Source organism: Gopherus flavomarginatus, chromosome 7, assembly GCF_025201925.1.
Source record: "Gopherus flavomarginatus isolate rGopFla2 chromosome 7, rGopFla2.mat.asm, whole genome shotgun sequence".
Taxonomy (NCBI): Eukaryota; Metazoa; Chordata; order Testudines; family Testudinidae; genus Gopherus; species Gopherus flavomarginatus.
This window is the reverse complement of record NC_066623.1, coordinates 87254306-87275974: the sequence shown is the minus strand read 5'-3', so window position 1 is coordinate 87275974 and position 21669 is coordinate 87254306. Positions and strand designations below refer to the sequence as shown.

General features: G+C 43.5%; 1 protein-coding gene and 1 long non-coding RNA gene across 3 annotated transcripts; one reads left to right on the top strand and one right to left on the bottom strand.

Annotated features, from left to right (window-relative positions):
• Positions 1-287: 287 nt before the first annotated feature.
• BCL10 (BCL10 immune signaling adaptor) lies at positions 288-16860 on the bottom strand. 2 transcript variants are annotated; one of them, XM_050962226.1, is made up of 3 exons: positions 16713-16860; positions 4685-4973; positions 288-2954 (listed from the first exon to the last, which is right to left on the bottom strand). In XM_050962226.1, exons 1-3 carry the CDS (start codon positions 16782-16784, stop codon positions 2596-2598), a joined length of 720 nt encoding a protein of 239 aa, XP_050818183.1. In that variant the 5' UTR covers positions 16785-16860; the 3' UTR covers positions 288-2595. The 2 variants fall into 2 exon arrangements, with proteins under 2 accessions (XP_050818183.1, XP_050818182.1); XM_050962225.1 differs by lacking the exon at positions 16713-16860 and adding an exon at positions 8975-9232.
• Positions 13797-15477, top strand: LOC127055345 (uncharacterized). Its single transcript, XR_007775462.1, has 2 exons — positions 13797-14402; positions 15020-15477. It is a non-coding gene; the product is annotated as an uncharacterized LOC127055345 (long non-coding RNA).
• Positions 16861-21669: the final 4809 nt, after the last annotated feature.

Here is a 21669-nt window from a genome sequence, read left to right as displayed (position 1 = left end):
CTCAAGCCTCAAGTGAGGATGGGCACTCAAAAGAATCAAGAGTTGTGAAGTGGACAGGTTAAGGGAGTACTCTTCAACACGCACACCTCTTCCTCAACAGTGCTCCAGAATTCAATGCCATGGAATTGTTCTAAATTAGCATACTGCAGTAATCTATAGCCGGTTTGAGCAGACCAGAGATGTTTTGTTTTAAGGTAACAGAAGCCACAAAGAAAGGTAATGGGGAGGGTGTGGAGGAGAGAAGCAAGCAATTATGCAAAAAAAATAAAAAATAAAATTCAACACAGTTTGTGATATTAAGTCTTTGTTTAAAATAATGCATAGGTTTCAAGCATTTGGTAAGATTACACACATTCATTAAAGATCTCAGGTTAAAACAACGGAGCAATTACTGCACACAGAGTTTGTGGTAAACATCCAGACATTTGGTAATTACCTAGCAAATCTCTAACATTCACATTATGAACCCATGTACATTGTATATTTTTGGTTTGCACAGGATCAACCCCTCCTCCCGCATTCACCCAATTTTGGGGGATCTCCTGTAACCACAGAACTCTATCCCATGAGAGATTAAGTACATCATATAAACTGCTGAACCATTCACTTCTCAGTGGGCCTGCTCTTGCTCCTAAATAAGTTTTAGCATTAGTTTGAGTGGAAGGCGAACTGGATGCATTGACTGCAAGGCTCTCAGCAATTCTCGGGCTCAGATCCAGATAGAGTAAATTAGCCTAATTTCTATAATCACTTCCAGCAGGATAGCAAAATAAGTTACAATAGATAATACCTGCAGAGTTCATAAAAAATTGTTGGGAATGTTCAAAATATAGGGGTGTTAAAGACACTTAACTTGATTTTTAAGAGTGCCGAGACCCACAACTCCAAGCTGTAGTCAATTGAATTTGTGGGTAATCTGCTTTTTTGAAAATCAGGCTCAGTGTGCTTTAGATGGATGGATACCTGAAAACATGGTGATTGGTGTCATATATTAATAAAAGCAGCCCATATTTTTGTCATATGTAAGCTACCTCATTCTTATACTAAAGTTGTTTCTACATGATATTCTAATTAAACTTGACAGTTTATTTGAACTGAGTTAACATCCATGGACTAGTCAGACATGAACAACAAATAGCTATAGGATACTTTTGTTGTTTACTTTTCTCAGTCCCCAAATGAGACCAGCCTCCTTTTGGCTGTCATCACCCATGAACAACGTGAGGCAGCTCTCCTCTGAAGTCCAGAGGCTGAGCATATAGCCTCTGCAGGAGAATTAGCATTAGAGATAGAATCTGGGTGTGACAGACTAGAATACTTATCTTACTTTAGCAGTCAGTGTCAGAATTATACATTTTAAATAAAATCCAGTCTACCTTTTGATAAACAGAAAATGTAACTTTAGAAAAATACTCTGTGTAAAGACATCTGTACATAATCCTGAGTAATACGGTTTTTAAATTTGTCATTTTGCACTTCTACACTTAATCTTCTAAAATTCAGTCTTACAAAGTGAGGATTAGAATGAGAAAGAAAGTATGAAAGGATCAAACATATTGTACTATGTCAGAAGGTGAGAACTTTTCCCATGTTAAAACAGTTAAAACTTGGTTTAGATTTTAAATCACTTGCAATGTAAACGTGTTACTGTAGGGTGTAAAAATTAAGTATCTGCAGTGCAATATTTCCTTGAGTACTTCAGTTAAAGACATCCTCCTGCTAGGTCCACCCATTAAATACTGCACCTTTTGCTCCTTACAGAAGCATGCCCTTACTTAAATAAAGGCATTTTATAAATAAGCTACTGAGCAACTCCCTTACTGGGATCTGAACAGCTGACATTCCTTTCCACTATTAATATAAATTTAAATTAAAACAAATGCATCTCAAACCAATGATTTCTATATTATATTTAAAAACTGTATGTAAAAATGCATTTATCATATATGAACTCTATTCAGTGTAGTATCTGCCTTTCATGTTTGGAGGAAAATAGAGCACAAGGTTCAGAAAATTAGCATATTGAGAATTATTTGACAATAAGCATTTAAAAAAATGCATGGCTACAAAGAGCCAAGTTCTGCCCTCCCAATGGGAGTGGTGTGTGCATAAATTTGAGGGAAGAATTTACCCTATGCCATGTAAAAGATTAGTTTGGCAAACTTTTAGAACTAGTACAAATATACAAGTTCTGAGAGAGTCCTTTTAAAGTGTTCTCTTTTGTAATAGCCATTTCCCCTCTACTTGCTAAAAATATCAAAATCTGCTAATGTTGGAGAATAAATATTTGTTTCATTAACTGGAAAAATTTAAGTAATGACAACATTAACATGAAATCCTAAAAAAAACCCAAACAAGGTACAGCACTAGTGGAATCAAAGACTTCTAGAAACTAAAGAAACTGTAAGATACAGAGTCAACTGATTACCTCTTTAAACTTTTTTTTGGGGGGAGGGGGGCAACTCATATAGGCTATTTCTCCTTATTTGCGATTTAACAGTTTGGAAACATTCTGTATGCTGCCTGCAAAGATATATAAAAGTCTCACAACACCCCCTCCTTTAAGTAAAGAGACAGGAAAAAGAGTCATTGAAGTCATTGTGGTAGAAGAGAACGAGATCTTAAAGGCAGAAAACGATTGTCACTTGAACTGGCACTGGCTTCCTGTTGTTCAGACTGCAGTTCTGGTGGAAGAGGGGGTGCTCCAGGATCCCCAGGTCCTGGAAGCGTGGTGGAGAAGACTGCATTTTCTGTGCTTCCCATCTCCACAATTGGTAAATTCATTGAACGAAGAGATGAAGCAGACACAAAAGCAGCTGTACTAAACTGTTCTTCTGGTTGATTATGGGTAGATTCTTTTACTTTTTCATAGTAATTGGATTCATCGGAGTATGACCTAGAAAGATTATTTGTTCCTCCATACACTGAAGTCATACAGCTGCTGCAGCTCAGACCTAAACAAAACCAGGTTTGCATGTTAATACAATTTGCTATGTATCTAGGCAGCTTCTCCCTCAAATTACTTCAATGACATTTATTAAAATGTTCTAAAAGCCATCAAATTAGAGCATAGGTACTTAAATTTTATCAAAGTGAATCACTTGTCTTGTAGAGCTCCTCTCCTGTCAACTTCAGTCTCACCTGACATCACACCATTCCAGTGCGAATTAAAGTCAAATTAGTTAATCTTTCACAAAAAACTAATTGTCCTTTTCGTCTTCCCCATTCTGTTCCCATCTATCTTCTCCAATATCCCTATCCTCACCTCTTTCCTCTCAGGAATCCTGTCCCCCCCCACTCATGTCCTGAAATTTATGAAAATGGCAAGTAGAATTTTTTTTTACAGCACAAAAACTGCAGAAACTGAACCCCTTCCACCTTCTCTTTCCTTTTATTACTACTTTAACCAAAGGAAGTAATTTTGAGACTTTTATAATTCGTTAAGGCATTTCAAAATTGAGGGCTAACATTAGGCTCTTAAATCCATATAACTTCTTACATTAAAGTGGCCAGATTTTCACAAATGCCGAGAATCACAAGTTCCGGTGCAGTCATTAGGAGCTGAAGGTGCCAAGGCCTTGTGAGAACTAAGCTGCTTATATTTAGGTGCCTAAATATGGATTTAGAAGCCTTAGTCTAGGCATTCCGGATTGAAAATTTTGGCCTGTATGATTTACAGAGTTCCTCGTAGGAGACCAATGAGTATCTGTCACAATCAACTTGACTGTGTTTTTCTGGATCAGTAAAGACAGAGTACCTCTTGAAAAGGATACGCTGTCTTTGAGATAAGTAAGGCTTCAGTTTCAAGTCAGTCTAGCAGGAGAACACAGGCCAAAAATTCTCTTTACCCCGCACTCAAAAACAAAGGACATTTTTTGGGTGAAGAGAAGTATTTCAACGTATTCTTCAGCTAGCAGTTCTATGGATCTAATTCACTGGGAACAGGGCCTTATTTTTGTAAGCAAAGTCAGGAAAAACAGGGAAGATGTAAACCTTGGAAAGAAGAATCCGTTAAGATTTACTTTCTTCTAGGTTTCATCTTATCTTCAACTTATTTCTTAGGACTAATTGCTGGATATTTTTAGAGCTATGAATTACAATGTAATTTCAACTTTGAATACACTCTGTGACATCAAGTTATGATTCAATTTCTTGTGTGTCAACATAAAAAATCCTTGTCCATGCATGCTAGGCTGAGGCAGCAGCACATATGTGCATATATACATAAGATTTTGAGGTTTATAGCTTTGTTTAATGTTGACACACAAAGTGATGGTTTAGTTTCCCAATACAGGCTCATTTTACGTTAAGGCGCATAGTAAGTTTTAAAAAATAGTGTTCCAAGAGAGAACCCATCAGGAAAGCTGATCACCAAGCTCAAATTCTGCAATATAATCTCATGGAAAGCAAAGCTTGACAGATTTAGATCAAGATGCAAAAATACTTTGTGTACATCATAAATCATGATCATTATTTTTTGTGACTGATTAAGCATCACTGTACTTATCATGGTAAAAAGACATGGGTACTTGTCCCTAGAGGCTTAAATCCAAGTCTAATGCTGTTTGTTTGTCCTGTAAAGGAATTCTGAAGCTAAGACAGACATGTTTTTTGGTTTACGCACTTTTACAGAGTCCTCTGAGATAAACATCTACTTTGCCGTTTAACAATTTAAACATCTCACCTTTGAGAGCTTCAAGTTTTTCATTTTTGACTTTCAACACCACATCAGTTATCCTTTCTAACAGGAAGTTCTGTGTTCTTTCTCTTCTAATAGATTCAATCAAAGTATCTAGTCCCTTTGGATTTTCTGCTAAGTAGTCCAGTAACTTCCCAGTTTTCTTCCTACTTGAGGGTCGACAAGATATTTCTTCAGCGTCCTCTCTAGTGAGTATTTTCTTTGATCGCAGGTAATCAAAGTGTCTCTCCGCGATAATTTTGTCACACAAATAGGGACGCATCCTTTCTAAAGCCTAAAAAAAGACAAAACATTACTGTCATTAGCTGATTTTCAATGTGGCTAGGAGGATATATTGGAAAACATTCAAATTCAGATGATATCAGTACTGGATTATAAACCTACATTTCAGAATTAGAAACCCCACTGCCATGTTACCCAACAGCCAGAGATCCATTCTCCATGTGTCTGTATAATGTATTTATAACTTTTTTTTAAAAAGTAACACCCAGTGAAATCTCCCTCTCAGGTAAACAGTCTTCCATTAAATAAGGCCCAGAGGAAATTAAATATAAATATATTTTAAATATTAAGTAGTAATGTGTTCATATAGTTGTGGTTTAACTGTGCACTATAGCCAAAATTAAGGATGGTCAGCCTTTGGATTTATTAACTTATGCCTGATTAAGACAGATACTAGAGTGTTTAAACACTACATACTAAATATTAGTCCATGAACTGCTGGAAAAATTGCTAAATATTGTTAACTTCTAGCAACAACATTATAATGTCAGTGATTCATCATTTCAACAGGAAACGGCTGCTTCTGATGAAGTGATGCATGTTGCTAGAGAGAGAATTGCTATTAAGAGATTCACTTCAACATCCTGTTTTAGTCAAAGAAAAAATGGAAGGGAAGGAAAGGGAGAATATAGATAATCTCAATTTTACACACACACACACAAAATATGATAGAAGAACAAGTGGTGCATTTTAAAAGAAATCAAGAAATGCCAATGTTAAGGTTGTGTGCCATCTTAACTTTGCTCTCATGCACATTCCTTATGCTATTTTCACATAACTTGTGCCTCAGTTAGTGTGCAAGTTGGGCAGCTCTCCACATATGACAAAGGTTTGCATCACCACTACATCATCCATCCTGCGCACAGAGGACCCAGTTCTACTCAGTTATACTGGTGATAGGGTAATTTCACTGTTGTAGTAACTTACTCCAGATTTACCCTGTTACAGTTGCAGACTGATGCATGACCCCTGCATAAGACAATTATGTCTCACTGTTTCCTGTATGCTGTCTAACCTGTGTACTGAATGAACAGAAACAGTGGGTATGTACTGAGCATTTAAACATTTGCCCAATGCCTTAATATGAGTGGCTGAGCAACTATTTGATTTGCTTAAAATTTAAAGAGAAAAAGCAACACAGGGTGATTTATCAATTTGAGTAAATTTAGTGCTCACATGTTTAGTAGCCAGCTATTGTTGCTTAACGCATTAGCATGTTGATGCACTCACCAAAAATTATTTTTCCATCTTTCCTTGTGTTAATTTTTACTAGACTAATTTCTTTGAGGCAGGGATCTTGTATTTCATATCCATAAAGTGGCCTGCACAGCTATGACATTACAGAGACAGTTCCAAGATGTACTGTATCTCTGGCAAGTAGACTAAAGGTGACAAACTAGAGAGTATGTTATCTTACTATTTGAAGCACTTTTCAAAAGGAAAAGGAAAAATTAATGATATACAAGTCTAATAAAACCTTATTTATATATTCTTTACCCTAAACATTAAACTGACACATAAGGAACACTTCAGACAGTAATGAAATATAGCCCCATCTGGTATGAAAACTAAAGTGGGTCCAGGTCTTCTATACAAAAGATACTATAAAATAATTATTGTATTTAATGTATGCATATATACACACCACTGTCCTCTATTGGGTTGTGTATGTATCAGACCTAGTCAAGTAGGTACTAGCTCCCTCTAAAGGAGAGGCAGAAAGCTGCTCTTTTAGGGTATATCTAGACTAGAATAAAAAGCATTTTAAAAAACAACTTACCTAACACATTTTAAAACTTCCAAATAAAACTTCCCTTATGTACACCGGTTCACTGATCAAACTGAACCTTAGACTTTCACTTGACTAGCTAACTCTTTCTAAAAACTCACCTTTTATCTTAGTTTAGATATACCCTTGGTTCATCAGGTGGATGAATGCATTGAGCCAAATCGGGAGTACAGTTCCTAATGTGACATAACTGGCCAATGACCAGAACTGATGACTAGATAACCTTTTTTTAATTTCACATCATCGCATGACCATTAGTGGGAGATCTAGTACAGTGGTTCTCAACCAGGGATACATGTACCTCTGGGGATACGCAGAAGCCTTCCAGGGGGGTACATGAACTCATCTAAATATTTGCCTAGCTTTAGAACAGGCTACATATAGAGCACTAGCGAAATCAGTACAAACTAAAATTTCATGCAGACAATGACTTGTTTATACAGCTCTGTATACTACATACTGAAATACAAGTACAATATTTATATTCCAAATGATTTATGTTATAATTTAATGGTAAAAATCAGAAAGTAAGCACTGTTTTAGTACTTCTGTATTTTTATGTCAGATTTTGTAAGCAAGTCGTTTAAGTTAGGTGTAACTTGGGTGTATGCGAGACAAATCAGACTCGTGAAAAGCATACAGTAGTCTGGAAATGTTGACACACACTGATCTAATACAGGCCAGCTACTGTAGGTCTCAGTTTGCTCAGATATGCCAATATTAAAAGCTGGTAGCCACCCGTGCTTTGTTTACTCTAGATCGCCTATTGTTGCTACCACTTGCAAAGCTTCAAAGAAATATGTAAGAAAAAAGCAGGGTGGATAAAAATCAATGATTTAAAAAAAATAAAAGTCAGAATTTTTTAATTTAAATTGGATTTTTTGATAAAATGCTTTTTGAAGAAAAACCCTATCTAAAGATACATTATAGCGCAAAGATATCTCATTATAGAGATTATAAATTCTAATTCTATAGTATGAGAAAATATATTCATGTAATACAGAGGTGGGCAAACTTTTTGGCCTGGGGGCCACATCTAGGTATGGAAATTGTATAGCGGGCCATGAATGCTCACAAAATTGGGGTTGGGTTGTGGGAGGGGATGAAGGCTTCAGCTGGGGGTGCAGCTGGGGACAAGGGGTTGGGGGTGCAGGAGGGTTCTCCCGGTGGGGACTGAGGGGTTCGGAGGGCAGGAGGGGGATCAGGGTTGTGGCAGGAGGGGATCAGAGTGCAGGTTCCAGGCGGCGCTTACCTCAAGCAGCTCCCGGAAGCAGCAGCATGTCCTCCCCATGACTCCTATATGGAGGCATGGCCAGGTGACTCTGCCGCTGCCCCGTCCACAGGCGCTCCCCCTGCGGCTCCTACTGGCCATGGTTGCTGGCCAATGGGATATGCGGGGCAACGTATGGAGCCCCTTGGCTGCTCCTATGCATAGGAGGCAGAGAGGGGACGTGTTGCTGCTTCCAGGAGCTGCTTGGAGCCCCGGCATGCACAGAGTGGGGACAAGCCCTGGACCCTGCTTCCTGGCTGGAGCTCAAGGGCTGGATGTGGCCCCCAGGCCATAGTTTGCCCCCCTCTGATGTAATGTTTAAGAAAAGTTTTGTTAATGAGTTCAAATAGTTCATGGATCAGGGACCCAATTTTATCAGGTTCCAAGGGCTTCTGTATAGATTATTTAGGTTAATCTTTCTATCCACCCTATGGGACGCAGCTCACAGTCTAGAAGATACCATCAGAGATGCTTAGTTTTGCAGTTCTCAAACTGGATTTGTGTCTCCAGAGAGAACATGCTTATTAACAGCAAAAATGTTTGCAAACAAATAAATAAATATATAGAGGTGAGAAATAACAGACCTCAACCCTATTGTCCCTCTGCAAATTTGTGCACACAGGGTCAATCCCTTACCTCTCTCTAAAAGTGCAAAGTTTCAAAAAGTTCAATGAATAGAAGATTGTTGGGAGCAGAATAGATTTAGACAAGGAGTAGTAGCCTGGAGATAAATGTGAGAAGGGAGGGACAGGCAGTAGAAACAAAAGTGAAACTGTTTGAGCACCATATTCCACAAGTCTTGAGGTCTGAGTGTAGCCTTCACTGATTTGAGATATGGTAGATCTTCTATTCTCTCACTAGAAGGGAAAACCTATAATGGCAGCAGGCTGTAAAAGAGACCCACTTTGGGAATATTTTAATGAAGTTCCTCTACCTGTGGGTAAGAGGCAAGTGTGCAAAATGCAAACAGTGCAACAAAGAACCGCAAGGCCTGGTTGCCCAAATGAATCATCATGAGAAGTGTTCCTTTCATCATCTTCAACACAGCTTCCTCCTGAGAAGGAACATGTCTGAACACGAAGGATCTTCAGGTTGGTAAACTTCTTTATTTCATACTTCTTTCTTAAGGACTGCCTGTCTTCCTTCTGGACTATTCTTGAATTTTCATGTTTGAGCAAAAAATATAGTTGTTACTCTATGGTACTATCATTTTGGATGCAGTTGTGATAAAAAATAAATAGCTGAAATAGGCAGATCTTCCTTTTACAATTTCACCTTTAAAGTAGTACTGAGTATCACTAAATGCAATGAGTAATACTAAATGAACAGTATGGTAATAATAATAATTAAATAAATACATTTTTTTGTTTAGGAGAATCCATCCTCAACATACAGGATTCTGAAGACTATCCACCTTCAAGATTGCCATCATTTTCTGTAGTTTCAGAGTTATCTGCCAATGAGAGTGTTTCAGTCACATCATGTATGGAGCAAAAAGGAAAAAAAATCTCCATCATCTAGAAACAACCAGAGATAAGTGTGTGGTAAGAACCAGCAGATTACAAAAAAAGAGGTAATTGATGAAAAAATTGCCCGGTCTGTTTATGCAACAAACTGTCCTTTCCATATGATTGAGAACCCACAACTCATTAACGTGGTTCAGTCATTAAGACCAGGATAGACTACCCAATAGAGCAGATGTCACAGGCAAATTGCTGGATAAAATTTATGAAAGAGAAATTGAGCAGTGTGCAAAAGGTCTAGAAGGTAAAATTGTTAACCTAATTCTTGATGGGTGGAGCAATGTCTACCATGATCCTGTTGTATGTACTTGTATGACAACACAAGAAGGCAATGTCTTCCTTACAGAAACAACTGATACATCATCAAGAAATGCGCACACACAGGAGAATACTTACAAGAAGTAGCAGTAAAAGCAATAACAAACTGAAAAAAAATTCAAATGTCCAGTACGCAGCTTGGTTACAGACAATGCTACAAATGTATTTAAGATGAGAAGACATTATTTAGAAGAGTCCCAAGCTAATAACATACGGTTACAGTGCTCATTTGATGCACCTCCAAGCCAAAGACTTCAGTGTTCCAGAAATAAAGGCTAATGTTGAAATCTCAAATACTTCCGTAACAACCACTTTGCAGCAGCTGCTCTGAAAAAAGTGGGAGAAACGAAGCTAACTTTCCCAAATGATGTGCGATGGAAATTAGTAGTGGATTGTTTTAAGCCCTGAATCAAGAACTGGCCTAATCTGATGACAGTTTGTGAAGAAAATCATGAAAAAATAGATGGCACTGTCACAGCCAAAGTTCTCAACATTGGGCATAAGAGAAATGTTGAACACATGCTGAGTACCCTGAAGCCTATTTCTATAGCCTTGAACAAAATGCAGGAAAATAGCTGTTTTATTGCTGACACTGTTGAAATTTGGAAGGAACAGAGCGAGATTTTAAGAAGAGGAATTTGCAATGACAGAGTTAAATTACAAGCATTAAAAAAATGAATGGGACAAGCACTATCTCCAGCTCGTTTTCTTGCAAATATTCTCAATACTCGGTACCAGGGTCAAACCTTAACTGCTGAGAAGAGGACTTGGATATGACATGGACACCCAGCAATCATCCCTCCATAATGCCAACTATAATAAACTTCATAGCTCAGGGTGAACCATTCAAGATGTGTGTTTGCTGATGATGTTTTAAAGAAAGTCCCACTAGTGAACTGGTAGAAGTCACTTAAGCACTTGGATTCAGAGACTGTTGAAGTGATAATCTCAATTTTAACAGCAGTAGCTTCTCCTGCTGGTGTAGAAAGAATATTTTCTTCCTTTAGACTAATTCATTCAAAACTGAGAACTCGTGCTGGTTGTGGGGTATGATGATTAACCCTCTCTTCAACGCTGGTGTGCAGTCTACTCCAGGGATTGGCAATCTTTGGCAAGCGATCTGTCAGGGAAATCCGCTGGCAGGCCGGGGCGGTTTGTTTACCTGCAGCATCTGCAGGTTGGGCGTGGGCCGAGAGATGTTCTGGCCGCCACTTCCGACAGCCCCCATTGGCCTGGAATGGGGGACCGCGCCGCGGCCAGTGGGAGCTGCGATCAGCTGAACCTGCAGACGCTGCAGGTAAACAAACCATCCCGGCCCACCAGCGGATCTCCCTGTTTGTCTGGTGATGTTCTCCTCCTAATACAGCATGGTAAGAAAATCCCCCAAATATTAATGATTAAGCTGTTGGATTGGAGATAGTTCATCTCCCAATAATTTCATAAACATCTGCTTCCATTACCTTTGGAATCTGAACCCAAACTGGGCAGGTCAGCTGTCGCTTTATATAGGTCAGGCCTTTGATCTTGGCCTTCTGTAACAGATAAGCAGCAGACAACACTCTTCTCAGGGCATACCATAACCAGAGCTGGATAATTTGCATTAATCTCTCCCTAGAGATTCTCCAGGAAATCCACTTAATACTTGTTGATCCAAAAGTCCAAAGTGTCTGGCACATTTTCAGTATAGTCTTTTGAACTCCCAAATCTCACATAGTCATATCTCCCTTAATACAATAAAGTCATCCAAGGATACTGCAGGAAATAGCTATATCTGTCACACAACAATTTCTCTTTTGAGGTAAAATTAATTGTGCCTTATGAGGTATGCTAGCTGTGCTGACAGTTTAGAACAGGGGTCGGCAACGTTTCAGAAGTGGTGCGCCAAGTCTTCATTTATTCACTCTAATTTAAGGTTTCGCGTGCCAGTAATACATTTTAACCTTTTTAGAAAGTCTCTTTCTATATGTCTATAATACATAATTAAAACTATTCTTGTATGTAAAGTAAATAAGGTTTTTAAAATGTTTAAGAAGTTTCATTTAAAATTAAATTAACATGCAGAGCCCTGCAGACTGGTGGCCAGGACTTGGGTAGTGTGAGTGCCACTGAAAATCAGTTTGCATGCCGCCTTCGGCACCTGTGCCATAGGTTGCCTACCCCGGTTTAGAATAAGAGGAAACTTTAGGACTGACAACAATGTCTTGCATGGAGTGGTTCACTGCTGTTCTTTTTCAGACTTGAAAAGTTCCTGGTCTCCATGACTTCCTGTGGCAACAAGTTCCACAGCTTAATCACACATACTTTTTTATGCTATTTCCTCTTATTGATTTTGAATTATTCAGCTTTTATTTAATCAAATGTTTTCCTTGTTCTTATGTTTTGAGATGAGAAGAACGCAAGCTCCCAATTTACCATAAATTATGTGTACTTTTATCATGTCCTCTCTTATTCATCTCCCTTCTAAAATAAACCATTCCAATCTTTTCAATTTCTCTTCAAATAAGTTTTTCCAGGCCTTTGATCAGTCTCAATGTTCTTCTCTAAACCCCATCCTGTTTTGTAATATCCCTTTTGGGATGGGGTAACCAGGACTGCACACAATATTCCATGTGAGGCATCATCACTGATTAATATTGAAAACATAACGCCTTTATATAATTGTCAGGGCTGGCTCCAGGCACCAGCATTTCAAGCTGGTGCTTGGGGAGGCATTCTGCAAGGGGCGGCAGTCCCTGTTGTTTTGCCCCCAAGCAGCGCGCCACATTGCCGCCCCGGGCGGCAGGGGCAGTCCGTGTGCATTTACGGCGGCAGGCGCGTTTCTGCGGTGAGGGCAATTCGGCAGCGGCTTCTATGTTTAGCTGTCCGGGGCGGCTTTAGCTAAACATAGAAGCTGCCGCCGAATTGCCGCCGCAGCGGAAACTCGCCTGCTGCCCTAAAGGCACACGGACTGCCCCCGCCGCCCAGAGCAGCAATTCAGCGTGTTGCTTGGGGCGGCGAAAACTGTAGAACCGGCCCTGATTATTGTCCATCCTTTTCCTTATGTATCCTAACATCTTGTTTGCTCCTGTAGCTGCAGTAAAAAGAGTGACATTTTTAATGGAGCTGTCTAAAGAACAGTGAGAGGCAATGGCCATTTTGAATGAGAGGGAAAGAAAATCTTGTCTTTCAAAAAAAAAATCAGTGTAATTTGAGATATCAAATACTAAGACCATAAACATGTTTTCTGGATGGTTTCTCTACAGAACAGAGTTAAAATTGTTTGGGTGCCCTAACTATACATTTTCACACCTTAACATTTAGATTTCTTTTCAGTTTAATTTTAACTCTGACTTTCCTGGTTCAACATTCTTTTAGGATAATTTCAATATCCCTGTGATGTGTTTTACCCTGAATTATTAAGTAATCTCAACCGTAACTTCATTTTAACAGTTTGTCTCAAAAATTAACTTCTTCCCAAACACAATCTGTTTTCTCTAGTATTAAAAAATGCATGAGAGAATATCAATAATGATTCTATATTGTGAACATAACATAGGAATGGCCATACTGACTAAGACCAGCGGTCCAGCTAGACCACTGTCTTCTAACAGTGGCCAGTGCCAGATGCTTCTTATTTGTTAAACAGATTTGTTATACTGATTCATCTAGATGGATTTTAAAACCAAAAACTTTAATAACTAAATCATACTAATTCAATTTTCACATTCAAATGCAACTATCACCAGTGTGACATGCAGCAAATGTTTAACAGTTAAGAACATAAGAAAAACGTAACAAAAACTACAGGGGAAAATGTAGGTAAACTGGCATTTGGCCAAGGGACCAAAATTAACAGTCTTACTTCTAGGCAATTCTAGTTATCACAAGCAGTATACACCTCCATTTTACAACTCATCTAAAAGAGCACCTCCCCAACTCCATCATCAAACTGAGACACTGGTTCACTACCGACTCAGAGAATGATGTATTTTACTGACTCATATTACTCCATGCAGCCCCTATGTTTCTCTACAGGTCTCTCTGATCCAAGCACTGACCTGGTCCAACTCTGCTTAGTTTCTGAAGACTGACAAGACTGAAGTGGCATAGGTGCAGTTTTCCTTTTTGCAAAAATGAAGTTGTTAAATAAGCATAGTTGTCACAATAACAAATAAATTTGAAAGACTAGGTATTACGTTCAAATCAGAATATATTTATTGAAGATGAAGGGGGTTTTAGAATTTTAGATGTTAACTAACACAGTATTATTCCCTCTTGTGGTTCTTTAACACAAGCAAGAACATGAAAAACCATGTGCCACAAATTCTGACAAAGCACTTCAGGTAAATTACATAAGCAGTGAAGACAACTATTTAAGAAACCAAAACCAAAGTCAAACAGACATGCTTCACTGAAATGAACATAAAGCTTCCAATGATGGAAGTGAGATAAACAACTACTGAACAAAATCAATTCAGTACCTCTCAGAGATTCAGTAAAACAAATTTCAACAAGGAGCAGTAACACCAACATGCAAAACAGGTGTGTATGAAAACAGAAATAAATTAATGAACAAGACCCCAATCACAAGTTACAGCAGGTTTTGCCAAAAATCATTAATGAATCAATAACTTCAGTACTTCAGGAAGCAACTCAGTCCAGTGGCTGTTTTTGCAGTCTAGCCTAGAATTAGATTACATAGTACGGAAGTGTATTTTTTCATCCTGGAAAACTATCAGATCTTATCTTTGCTTAGGCCTCATCCTAAACAAATAATTTTCTGACACTGACACAAAATTCCTCCTCTTGCTTTTAAAGTTCATGGTCAAATTATCTTAATCTTGATAGGCTGGATATCTCCATTCCACTTTTCTCAACATCTCCGTACCCTGTAACATTGATTTAAATATTCACAACAAAATAAATGATCTGGATCCTCTCATCTATTATACACCAGCATATCTTCAACCATCTAGGGCTCTGATGCTGCAGACCCACTCACACGCTTAACTTTATGCATGTGCGTATGTGTTTGCAGGACTGGCGCACAAATTATTTTCTCCCTCCCGCACTAATGTAACCGAGCTCTTAACTGTGACTCCTGTAACATTTATTTCTCTTCATTTATTTTTGAGCTTGCTTCTTTCTTCCTGTTTTAGAGATGGCAGCTGTGAAGTGACTGGAATCCTGAAAGAGATTAAGCAGTGGTTTCCCCCATGCCCTTGGACCTTCACCGTGCTGCTGGAATGGAGACACCAACCATCTATAACAGTGGTTCTCAAACTTCTGTGCTGGTGACCCCTTTCACATAGCAAGCCTCTGAGTGCGACCCCCCCCATTAAAAAACACATTTTTATATATTATAAATGCTGGAAGCAAAGAGGTGTTTTGGGTGGAGGCTGACAGCTTGCAACCTCCCATGTAATAGCCCTGCAACCCCGAGGGGTCCCAACCCCCCGTTTGAGAACACCTGATTCTATAAGGATATTAATGAAACATCCACAGTGCTAGAGAATAAGGAGTAAATAAATAATATTGCCTGCTAGAAGCTGATAGTTTTTGTACAGCCAATGTAGTTAGGCACCAAAGGAACCAAAAATAAAGCTTAGAATATTGATATTTTGTTAATCCCTTGTGAGTCTTTTCCACTAACCTTTTTATGCCTTAGAGTCACTTATGGCTCAGCTGTGACCTCATAACTAGGCATTTTAGCACCCGGGGCAAGCAAACATATTTGCACGCCCTACCATTCCCCCCTCATCATTTTCTCACCCCATTCAGAGGCAGCACTTACATGTTTGTTGATAGTGTGGGGAGGACACAATTTAAAGGTTTGGGGAGGGGGCATGTGACCACCCCACAGAGATTTTCAAACTGTGGAGTGTGCCCCACACACCCCTGGGGCAGAACAATGGTGGGGGGATGAATGGTGACACCAAGTGGTTTGGGCCAGCCCTGCATGGTGGGGCTCAGGGATGGTGCACCACTTCCACCCCCTGACTCAACTCAGTGAGCCACCCAGCCTATCAGAGGTTTGAGGGGCACACAACAAAAAAAAATCAGGAGAACAGGAACACGATCCTGTGTACCCACCCCATGCACCAGTTTTGCCCTCATTTTTCCACCCCTTCAGCTTTGCGCCCTGGAGGACTGCCCCACTCACACTGGTTACAGCCCTGGGTCAAAATAACATCAGATCTGGGCTTCTGAAGTCAATTCCACTTTCCGGTATTGGATGATCAGGAGAACAGTTAACAAACAAAACACAAACAGGCGTGCATTTGGCCCCAAGCTATACAATTAAAAAATACTTTCAGCCTCACTGTTCAAAACCAGGGAATTGTGTTATTTTCCCACCACAAACAGCCCCAGCCTGGTTGGCCTCTGATCCTTTCCACAGTGTCAATGTTAACTGAGAACAGAGCTACACGCGGACATCCTGCCTGAAGGAACAACACTATTTCTTTCACGACCCCCGCGTGTGTCCTGTGACCAGGCAAAGGGAGGGGGAGGGGACAACCCAGCTCGCGGTCAGCGGCGCCCCCGCGAGGACACGGGGTGTGTCATTTACCGGGGTGCTCAGTGGGCCCCGCGGCCCGGGGGCGGCACTTCCTGGGGTCTCCGCCAGACACCTGCGAACCGAGACAACGCCCCGGGAGTGGCTGATGGCGCGCGCCTAGCCCCGCCCCAGGGTCTGGGGGGGGGGATTTTCCGGCCCCCCAGCGATACGAGAAGGGCGGCTGCACGGGCTGCGCGTGACACTCCATCCGGCCGGCAGGAGGCGAGGACCGACCCGACCCGCCCCCGGTCTACCAGTATCCCGCTCCTCGGCCCCGGCCCGGCCTCACTCACTTCCTTCTTCACCTCCGCCATCTCATCCTCGGTGAGCGGCCGCGCGGCGAGCCCAGGCCCGGGGCCCTCCATGGCGGAAGCTCCACGCCACGGCTCCCAGCGCAAGAGTAACAACAGCGCAGACTCCGCCACAGCGCGCGCGCGCACGCCGTGGAAGCCGCGCCCACTCAGCGGAACCGCCTCGCCCGCCAGAGGCGCGCGCGGCCTGCGAGCAAACGGACGTCTCAATGCGCGCGCAGCACGGAGGAGCGCGTGGTTGCCGCCTTTCGCCCCACCCCCTCCCTCATCTGCGCGAGACCGCCCCGCAGAGAACCCTGCGTGCCCTGGCTTTAGAACCTCCCCGCCCCGCCTTCGCCTCCGCCTCCGCCTCGGCCTTTGTCACGTGCCACAGCCCCGCCCGCCGCCTTTCATTCCCTCTCCGCTCCCGGCTTTGCAGCGCTGCTTCCTCCCCTCCCCTCCCCCGTCTTGCACGGCGTGTCCCTGCCGCGGGGCCCGTGCGGGCTCCACGTCCCCTTCTGGCCCCAGCCTCGGGAGAGAGGAAGTAACGCCGCGAGGGGAGCGCTGCTCGGCTCCTTCCATTGCGGACGAGGCCCCGTCACCTGGCAAATCGAGCGGCTGTTTTCTCTTAATTCGCCTCCCTGCCAGGTCGCGATGCTACAGCGAGCGGGGAAGCCACGTGCTGCCGAAGTGGAGCCGAACGCGAGCTGCTGGCTTCACCGTCTCACGGCTCTGGCGATGTAGAATTTCCTCGTGTGTACAGGGGCTGGGGTGTCATTTGGCTGCAGCCCAGAACCGTTTTGAGAAATCGCTCCCTGCCTCGTGGGATGAGAACTGTTAACGCTTGATTCATATTCCGTTTAGCAGAGCCAGAGAAACGGGCGGTGCTACATGATCGCACCACGGAGAAAGAGGAGCTGAGCGAGATCGCTTGTGCACTGATGCAGAAATTCGGAGGCAACAGCGGTCTTCATTTGGTCTGGACTCTGGCAGAGTTTTCCACATTCTTCTGCCGTTTCAACATATTGGCTCTTTAAAGCAGGATTATAATCACTTTGAGGCCAGGTTTAAAAAAAAAATCACCCCCTCTCCACCACCAGAGGAATGACCTACATCGTTGACCACAAATATCCCTTCAAGGAGCTATATTCTTTGCAAAACTAATTTGTTTTATTTTTAACTAAAGAGAGACAAAATAATCCTGAAAACCTAAAACCCAATTGAAGCAGAGAGAAAAAATTGAAGGGGTGACTTTGTTCTGTTAGCAGTTCCAAGACTGTTTTCATCCCAAATACAGGTCACATTTGCCAACTTATTTTGCATTTTACATTCCAGTAAAACTTGCCACTATACATACACACACCAGTTCCAGTAGAAAATATTGGAAATATAGTGGTAAGGGGGAGGTGAGACCTAGACTCTGTATTATGAATTATATGAAGCGGTATCAAAGGAGATCTGCTCCTACAAGGGCCAGAGGACCTTGAGCCAGGCAGCCCTGCCAGATTATCAGATTTATGTGGGTGACATCTGTAAAGGACTGAGAGCATTTAGTAGAGAGAGGGAACTGGGGTTCTGCAGTAGATTCTGAAGCAGGCAGCTTGAAGGGAAGAGTGTCTCTTCCTTTCAAAATGGAGAGGGCAGAAAAGTCTCTGGGAGCTGTGGCACATGGGCAGAGGAACTATTTTTTCATGTTTTGTCTAATTTTTGTTTGTTAAAACAGTGCTCTGAAAGACTGGGCATGGCAGAGTGTCAAAGGGTATGGGAAACAAACCCCCAGATTCAGGCATCCATGTAACTGCATCTCTGGCCTGGTCTACACTACGCGTTTAAACCGATTTTAGCAGCGTTAAACTGATTTAACGCTGTACCCATCCACACTACGAGACCCTTTATATTGATATAAAGGCCTCTTTAAATCGGTTTCTGTACTCCTCCCCGACGACAGGAGTAGCGCTAAAAAAGACGGTTACTTACCTTTGTAACTGTTGTTCTTCGAGATGTGTTGCTCATATGCATTCCAGTTAGGTGTGCGCGCGCCGCGTGCACGTTCGTCGGAGAAACTTTTACCCTAGCAACCCAGTCGGGTCGGCTGGGCGCCCCCTGGAGTGGCGCCGCCATGGCGCCCAATATATATCCCAGCCGACCCGGCCACCCTTCAGTTCCTTCTTGCCGGCTACTCCGACAGTGGGGAAGGAGGGTGGGTTTGGAATGGATATGAGCAACACATCTCGAAGAACAACAGTTACAAAGGTAAGTAACCGTCTTTTCTTCTTCGAGTGATTGCTCATATGCATTCCAGTTAGGTGATTCCCAAGCCTTACCTAGGCGGTGGGGTCGGAGCGAGATGTGGCGGTATTTAAAACTGCTACGCCAAAGGCCGCATCATCTCTAGATTGTCTGACTAACGCATAGTGATCGGTGAAAGTGTGTACCGATGACCAGGTCGCCGCACGACATATCTCCTGTATAGGCACGTGCGCCAGGAAGGCCGCCGATGTCGCCTGGGCTCTTGTGGAGTGTGCTGTGAGGTGGCCAGAGGGGACACGAGCTAAGTCGTAGCATGCGCGGATGCAAGCAGTTACCCAGGAGGAGATCCTCTGAGAGGATATAGGTTGCCCTCTCATGCGTTCTGCGATCGCCACGAACAGCTGAGGGGACTTCCGAAACCCCTTGGTCCTCTCGATGTAGAAAGCAAGCGCTCTACGTACGTCCAAGGAGTGTAGCTGTTGCTCCCGCCGAGAAGAGTGTGGTTTCGGAAAGAAGACGGGGAGGAAGATGTCCTGGTTTGTATGGAAGGCGGACACCACCTTAGGGAGGAACGTCGGGTGGGGTCGTAGATGTACTTTGTCTTTATGGAAGACGGTGTAGGGTGGGTCCACTGTGAGAGCTTTCAGCTCTGAGACCCGTGTGGCCGATGTTATGGCTACCAGGAAAGCCGTCTTCCATGATAGGTGTGTGAGCGAGCACGTCGCCAGTGGCTCGAATGGTGGGAGCATGAGCCTGTTCAGGACTACGTTGAGGTCCCAAGTAGGGGCAGGGCGGCGTACAGGGGGGTATAGTCGCTCCAGTCCTTTAAGAAATCTGGTGACTAAGGGATGAGAGAATATGGAGCGGCCATCTTCGCCTGGTCGGAAGGCTGAAATGGCCGCCAAGTGCACCTTTAAGGAGGAAGTTGCTAGGTCTTGCTGCTTAAGGTACCAGAGGTAGTCGAGGATTATGGAAACTGGGGATTGTGTAGGGTTCACCCCTTGAGAAGCGCACCAGCAAGAGAAACGCTTCCACTTGGCCCTGTACGTAGAGCGAGTGGAAGGCTTCCTGCTGTTAAGAAGTATATGTTGGACCGGTGCAGAGCAGCTGAGCTCCGCCGAGCTCAGCCATGCAGGAGCCATGCCGTGAGATGCAGGGCTCGCAGGTCCGGGTGGTGAAGCGTGCCATGATTCTGGGTAATCAGGTCTGGATGGAGAGGAAGGTGAATTGGGGGGGCCACAGATAGGTCCAGCAAGGCCGTGAACCAGTGCTGTCTGGGCCACGCAGGTGCGATCAGGATCAGGTGCGCCTTGTCTCTGCGCAGCTTCAACAGGACCTTGTGTACCAGGGGGAACGGAGGGAAGGCATACAGGAGATGGCGGGTCCACGGCAGGAGAAAAGCGTCCGTGGTCGACCCCGGGGAGAGACCTTGAAAGGAGCAAAACTCCTGGCACTTCCTGTTGGACCTGGTTGCGAAGAGGTCTATGCGGGGAAATCCCCACCTCTGGAAGATGGAATGTATGACGTCCGGTCTGATCGACCATTCGTGGCAGAGGAAGGATCGGCTGAGGTTGTCCGCCAGCGTGTTCTCGACCCCTGGGAGAAAGGATGCCACTAAGTCTATCGAGTGGGCTATACAGAAATCCCAGAGTCGAATGGCCTCTTGGCAAAGGGGAGACGACCGGGTTCCCCCCTGTTTGTTGATATAATACATGGCCGTTGTGTTGTCCGTGAGTACGGAAACACAACGGCCTTGCAGGTGACTGAGAAATGCCCGGCAGGCAAGGCGGACTGCTCTTAGCTCCCGGACATTTATGTGGAGTGTTAGCTCGTGGGACGACCATAGTCCCTGGGTGCGAAGGTTTTCTACGTGAGCTCCCCACCCCAGGGATGACGCATCGGTTGTTAGAGTTATCGATGGCTGTTGCGGATGGAATGGCATCCCCGCGCATACCAACGATGGGGTCAGCCACCAGTCGAGGGAGCGAAGAGGGTCGGGGAGCACCGTCACTAACACATCCGGGTGGTCTCTGCTCGGTCGGTATACTGAATGAAGCCACGTTTGGAGGGGCCTCATTCTGAGTCTGGCATGCTTTGTCACGTAAGTGCAAGCGGCCATATGACCGAGGAGTGTGAGGCATACTCGAGCAGAGGTGAGAGGGGATGCTTGCAAGCTCCGGATGATTGCACCGATCGCCTGGAAGCGGGGTTGAGGTAAGAAGGCCCTGGCCTGAATCGAGTCCAGGGTCGCACCTATGAAGTCCAACCTCTGTGTTGGAACCAGGCTGGACTTCTCGGTATTGACAAGCAGTCCCAGTCGGGAAAAGAGGTCCGTGGCGGCCTCTACATGTCGTCGTACTTGCGACTGGGAGGAACCTTTCAGGAGCCAGTCGTCTAGGTACGGAAAGACATGGATTTTCCGCCGACGGAGGTAGGCCGCTACGACGGCCATGCACTTGGTGAACACCCTCGGGGCCGTCGAGAGACCGAAGGGTAGAACTGTGAATTGAAAGTGCTGATGTGCGACCGTGAAGCGGAGGTACTTCCTGTGCGGTGGGAAGATGGCAATATGGAAGTACGCGTCTTTCATGTCGAGGGCGGCGTACCAGTCTCCAGGATCCAGGGATGGGATAATGGTTCCCAGGGAGATCATACGGAACTTCAACTTGAGCATCCACTTGTTGAGGCCCCGAAGGTCTAGGATGGGTCT

Bases quoted from the DNA above. Each gene is read 5' to 3' on its own strand.
- BCL10 (XM_050962225.1), bottom strand. From the start codon at position 9,076: ATGATGAAAGGAACACTTCTCATGATGATTCATTTGGGCAACCAGGCC. The intron at 4,974-8,974 runs GTAGAGGAACTT...GTCTTTTTTTAG, and splicing joins CACTTGCCTCTTACCCACAG to GCTTTAGAAAGGATGCGTCC. The intron at 2,955-4,684 runs GTGAGATGTTTA...GGTTTTGTTTAG, and splicing joins AAAACTTGAAGCTCTCAAAG to GTCTGAGCTGCAGCAGCTGT.